Below are 6,309 nucleotides of genomic sequence, written 5' to 3'. Positions count from 1 at the left end.
CAGTTTTTGTTGAAACTGTTTTAGAAAGGTGTTGATTTAACTTTATGATCATTTTGGAGGATGTAGTAGTTTTATTGTTGTTGTGAAATACACTCCAGAACACCTACTACTATAGTGTTGCTAGCCAGAGATTGCTTAAACCCAGAGTTGTCGTGCTCTGTTGGCTCCTAGTTGATATGTTCGATGTTGGATGACAACGGTGATGTTATTGGAGCTTTTCCCACTGAAGATGTCATTTTCAAAATGCTTCATTCACAATTAAACCAGCGACACCCATTTTACATTACCCACTTATTTTCAGTCTCCCTTTGTTGATGTTCCATATCACACCAGTCTCTTAAGATCAGTGCCAAACAGCTGATTGCCCTGCTTGGATGGCTAGTGAGACATTGACTGGTTCTTAAATCTAGTTTATGGTGTTTGTGATCTTGTGTCTTGAGTAACATTTCGGCCGAGATCAAAGAGTACAGGCTGCAGACAATGTTTCCCATCGGTGTGTTTTTGTAACTAGGTGGGTGTCGAGCCTGCGTCCAGAAACCAGCAGGTGGTCGGAGGAAAGGGACGCAAGAGGAAGAGAAGCAAAAAGGAGGTTGTCAAGGTACCACGCAAGAAGAAGAAAGGTAGGATGTGAGCATAAAAATGAATGCATGTGACCGATGGACTAAAGACGGATGAGGTGCATTCTTATTACTTTGTGTGTTTAATTACCTTAAAGAGGTCAGAAAACGCACTCCTGCTCATGACGATGCGGACCACCAAGCTTTGAAAATGATGACAAGACAGAGAGTCTACTGGTCTGTACAGGAAGATTCACTGATGATGCTCTGTAGTGTGGCTTCGCACCTTTTCAATTGCAAGGTACCACACACACAAATACATGAGGAAGTGTTGTCTAAAACTCTTTTTGCGTCCCTTTTAAAACAAAGCAAGGCTTGACTGTGGCCATTTAAACTAAATGGTGATTTTTCCACCACTTGTTTTATTTGTATAATTTTTAGACAGAAACTTATTGAGTCATTCAAACAAGTCAAATCCACACTAAAGCACAGAGCTAAAAGAGAGTCAATATCAGACTCAACATTTGTCAGGTGGACACTCACACGGTTCCAAATTAATGCTGGTAAATTCTCAATAACTTCTTAATGTGTAAACAGGCAGCTGTAATTGTATTTTTAAGAAGTGGGAATATTAGCCAAATTCCCTTTTATAGGGAACAATCCTTCATTTCACCTGAAAAAATCAAAATCACCAGATTTAGAGATACATGGTTATCACAGGACAGTGATGATATGCCAGTACGCTACTTATAGTTTTGTTCGCTGCTACAGAAGGAATTCATTAGATTTTTTTGCAATTGTGTACAATGTGTTTTGGCGCAATGTGTAAATTATGACGTCATAACAACTTGTACAAACGTGTTATTTTCAAGTAATTCCACCAAGTAATGGATGAATGCTACATCAGCTGACTTGAGGCACCACAGTCCTGTCAAAGAATCGGACAATAGGTTTAAGACACTGGCCATGTAACCACAACAGCTTCACCCAGACAGGGACCTACACTCCTTTCCTGTCTGCTCTATATTATGCATACTACTAAAACATAAAAAATACATTTAACAATTGTGACACTAACAGTTACATCTTTATATATGTTTTGAATGTGCAAAAGTTGCCCCGCATTTTGATCATGATCATAAAATAAACAAAAAATTATTGTCCTGATTTTGATCATCAGTTATGTTTTCTACTCGCTCTTCAACCTTTTTTCTCAAGTCAACTATGTTTCGAGCTTGTTTGTACTTGTTCAGAGCAAAACATACAGTGTATTGTTGATGTTTTACAGTTAAAAAGGCCATTCGTACCTTACTGTGTGGTCAGAGACCTGCTCCACGCTGAGTTTGAGATATCGGCAGATAAAACATCTCTAGCTGTCGGGCGTCGCTCAAAATACATTCTCAAAAATCCTCAGACGCTTCTGAACTACAGGTAGGTACACATAATGAAAACACATATTTTTAAACACAAAGCCTGCAGTTTTTTTCATTAACTGTGTGTTGCAGGATCTGTCTGGCTGAGGTGTACCAGGACAAAACTCTTTTGAGACTGTTGGAGGAGAAGAGACCTGCAGATCCGGACAGTTCAGAGGTGTGTTGGTTTTTTTCTTTGTTTGTTTATTTCTGATCTCTTGACTTTCTGCCTTCACAGTTGGATATTTCTGCCTGTGTTGTTTTAGGATTGTGCTAAAGGATTCTCTGAGTATGTCAGGCTGCTCAGACAGAAGTTCTCCTCTGCTCTGAATGCTAGTGATATGATCATACCTGACACAAAACATCAGCTCTTCTCAAGGTAGGAAGAGGAGGAGGTTTTATGTTCTGACTGTAACACAAGCAGTAATGGCTGAAACAAGAAGCTGAGTGGAGTTTGTAATGTAATTCTGTATACGTGTGTTACAGGTTTAGGGTTTCAGCAATAGAGAATAGAAAGCAGGTGTCGTGGAGAGACGATCTAAACTGGTGAGGATTCATTTTGAATTTTAGATTTTCTTCCAGCGAAATAAGTTTGAGTTTTTAGGGTAGCAGTTATTTTTTTGTTTGTGTGTGTCCACTGCAGCACAGACGACATTCATGCCATAGTGTTACATAACTTGATCCAGAGCACTCTGGCCATGACCAACTGTCAAATGAAGTCCTCCAGATCCTTTCAGGTACGGCCATCTTTTAATATGCTTTCTCTGAAAATAACGCAACAGACCTAAAAACACAGACTTATGAAGTGTAAAAATACCATAAAATTTAAATAAATGAAAAATGATAAAAAGTCAAGTCTAAACATGTGTCCATAGTCCATTTGTCCACATTTCCCATGACACTCACACAAAATATGCACAATCTTCTGATTATCCATCTGTCTTCTGTCTTAGACCTTCCACATGTACAGTAAGTATAAACAGGAGCTGCTGTGCCAAGTGTTCCTACAGTGCAGGAAGAGGGGTCTGGTCAACCGCCGTCGTATTAATCAGCCATTTGGGCCGAAGAAGAACCGAGCACTGCCCATCCTGCCGATGTCCTTCCAACTGTCCCAGTCCTACTACAGGTACACGGCCACCTGAGGGAAGATGAATCTGTCAATACTCAGATTACTTATATTTTATTTATTTCATTTGACCAGATGGTCTCTTTAACCAGAATGTAACGTGCAAAAGACTGTTGCACTATTTATTTATTTTATTTGTTTTGATAAATTTGTATCGTACACTGCTATATTAAACATAATTTGTTGTGCCAATATACTACACAGTCAATTATTGAGCAAGTGAGGGCATGTGGTATTTTATTTTGATTTCCGTGTAGTACCGTCTCAATACAATTCTGTATTTTAAGATGTCAGTTTTTCTTATCCAGCTACATTCACATTTTTTTCAGCTATTAACACATACAAATTATTGCAAGGAAACCAGATACTTAAAAGAAAAAAATTACTGATACATGTAAGCATTAACAATGGCAACAGCAGTGCAAAGTGAGGACACAGTGTAGTGCCAAAACTAAATATGCGTAGGCCTAGTAAAAAAATATTTATCCCGACTAGACCTACTGAGATTCACTACGTGTCCAAATAAGGTTTTTCTTAACCTTTTGTGTGTCTCTTCAGGTGACACTCAATGTGACTTAGGATCAAGTTCAGGCCATCTAATTGTAATGCACTAAATGGCAAACATACGGAGTATTTAGTAAGGCCTCTTGTGACTGTAAGATCTCTTCTAGGCATCCAGGAACCGTCTTAGGTTAATTTACATTTCAGCTACAGCACCCTAATCTGAGTTTTGTTTTCTGAGCAGTTCCTGCCTCTAAAGGTCCCTGCTCAATGGGAGAGTAATTTCAGATCAAAAGTGGGGGGGAAAAAGCAGTAGTTTTTAGTAGGAATATTAGGGAATGGACTAGGGATGGGGATTTACATAATCAACTTTCCAAATAGATGTATGAAAGCAGAATAATACCAAGAAAATCAAAAACACATAAAAAACATCTTTGTGAGTTTACAAATTAGCGCCATGCCTTTCGAGTATTTTCAAACTCTCCTATCATCTTTTTGACAAACACGAATTCCCTGGCGGAACTTTTTAGCTCTTGTTCCTGAGTTGAATTCATGGTAATATTTGGCTTTTCACCAAGCTTCTCCCACTGTTTTGCTGACAGGTGTTTTTCGTGGCGTTTTCCTCACTCGTTGTGCACTGATTCCTTCCGCTTCATGAGGAGTCTGATCAGCAACAGGACGGGAGACGACAGACCTGTCACTATGTTCCACCATGAAACGGAGAACAGGACAGCGAACGGGGAGGAAGTGATGGAGAGAAGAGCAGGGTCGGAAAGGAAAAAAAAACTAAGCGAAGGGAAGGAAGATGGCCGACCAGTGAGTGAACCAGATGTACAACCAGAGAAGACAAACAGTGACTCCACAAAGGAAAGGGAGAACGACCAAAGAAAAGTGGAAGGAGTAGAGGAGTTGATGGAGGTAGACATGAACGAGAAAAGGGCGTTGACAAGCAAAGCAGATGAGCAGAAAAACCCAGAAGATTGCTTTTCAGCTGGTTCTGGTGAAGATCCATCCAGCAGAGAGCAGACAGATTATCAACTACCCAAAGAAGACCCACTGAGAGTGGCTGCTACTTCAAACGCAGCATCTCGAGCTTCAAAGGAGCCTCCAGGTGTGTCGGACTTGCTGCAGTTCTCTCTGGACTCTCCAGGAGGAGCCTGTGCGGCCTCTCTCAGCCTAATGTCTCTGGGACTGCTGAATGTGTACATGTCGATACCTAAACAGATGGTGGTGGTGGACAGCAACCTGGTGGAAAACGATGCAGTCAAGAAGTGAGTTGTAATCCATGTACTTTAAATGTCACTGTTGCATGTTGTTGTAGTTATAGTCTAGAAGCAATTATTGTGAATTCTACTGGGAAAGAGGCACAAATCTCAGAGATAAATATAACCAGAGAGATATTTAATAACCTAATTTGAGTGTATTGACCGTTTTAAGAAAACAGAATTTCCCAGCCTCATTATAGACACGGCATTTCCAATTATACTTTTATTCTATTTACTGCTGTCTATATTTAGTTTAGATTTCCTGAAGTCATTCTGCAATGTAAATATACCACATGCAATTAAATAGGGAAGTATGGGGATGAAGTTTGTAAGTAAATATTGTTTTTGATTGAGGAGATTTACAGCTGTCCGTGCACAACATAATAAGAACACTGATAATTAGTTTATAAGTTTATAAGGATTTGCAGTCCTTCTTTAGGCCCAATGTCAAATTGCGTTTGTCTTTTTTCTGAAAGGACCACACTGAGGTTTTGTGAAGGTAAATTAGAGGAAAAGCTTAGTAGTGTGGCTACGTTGAGGCACAAAAATACAAATAGCTCCTGCATCTGTTGTATCACTGAGATCACTGTGTTTACAGGCACACCAGTACCCTGGTTTTGAGTCTTATCCTATTTTTGAGCATTTTGTCCCATCAGTTTACAGCTGTAGCCAATAAATACAGTCCCCTCCAAAAGCATTGGAAGCATTTTTTTTTTTTGTTCCCTGAAGACATTTGGGTTTAAGATCAAAAGATGAGTATGAGACAATAGTTCAGAATTTCAGCTTTTATTTCCTGGTATTCACATCTAGATGTGTTAAACAACTCAGGACATATCACCCTTTGTATTAGACCACAGCATTTTTAGGTGAGCAAAAGTAATAAAAGAAATAAGTAAATAACATTTAATATTTGGTGGCATAACTCTTGCTTGCAATAACTGCCTCAAGCCTGCGACCCATCGACATCACCAAACTGTTGCATTCTTCATTTGTGATGCTATTCCAGGCTTTTACGGCTTCTTCTTTCAGTTCTTGTTTGTTTCATGGGTGTTTCTCTCTTAAGTCTCCTCTTAAGGTGAAATGCATTCCAGGCTTTTACCGCAGCTTCTTTCAGTTCTTGTTTGTTTCAGGGTGTTTCTCGCTTCAGTTTCCTCTTAAGGAGGTGAAATGCAGCTCTGTTGGGTTCAGGTCAGGTGATTGACTTGGCCAGTCTGAAACCTTCCACTTTTTCCCCTGATGAAGTCCTTTGTTTTGTTGGCAGTTTGCTTTGGCTCATTGTCCTGCTGCATGAAATGGATTGTGATACCTTCACCCCTGCACTGTGGAGGTCGTTGGTGATGTCACTCACTGATGTTTTGGGGGTTTTCTTCACAGCTCTCACCATATGTCTGTCATCAACTACTGTTGTTTTCCTTGGCCGACCTGTTGGACGTCTGTTGCTCAGTACA

At 39.8% G+C, this 6,309-nt stretch overlaps 1 protein-coding gene across 1 annotated transcript in view; it reads left to right on the top strand.

Annotated features, from left to right (window-relative positions):
* The window catches only part of LOC123969580 (general transcription factor 3C polypeptide 1-like), a 32,610-nt gene that overhangs the window by 21,282 nt on the left and 5,019 nt on the right, over positions 1 to 6,309 (top strand). The window contains exons 26-34 of the mRNA XM_046047120.1: positions 512 to 620; positions 716 to 858; positions 1,846 to 1,988; positions 2,063 to 2,147; positions 2,236 to 2,348; positions 2,456 to 2,515; positions 2,613 to 2,706; positions 2,923 to 3,095; positions 4,199 to 4,867. Of these exons, the coding sequence (XP_045903076.1) occupies positions 512 to 620; positions 716 to 858; positions 1,846 to 1,988; positions 2,063 to 2,147; positions 2,236 to 2,348; positions 2,456 to 2,515; positions 2,613 to 2,706; positions 2,923 to 3,095; positions 4,199 to 4,867 (1,589 nt within the window). The remainder of the gene's footprint in view (positions 1 to 511; positions 621 to 715; positions 859 to 1,845; positions 1,989 to 2,062; positions 2,148 to 2,235; positions 2,349 to 2,455; positions 2,516 to 2,612; positions 2,707 to 2,922; positions 3,096 to 4,198; positions 4,868 to 6,309) is intronic.

The sequence above is a fragment of the Micropterus dolomieu genome, linkage group LG04 (assembly GCF_021292245.1).
Source record: "Micropterus dolomieu isolate WLL.071019.BEF.003 ecotype Adirondacks linkage group LG04, ASM2129224v1, whole genome shotgun sequence".
NCBI classification, from domain to species: Eukaryota; Metazoa; Chordata; class Actinopteri; order Centrarchiformes; family Centrarchidae; genus Micropterus; species Micropterus dolomieu.
This window is presented reverse-complemented; position numbering and strand designations above follow the sequence as displayed.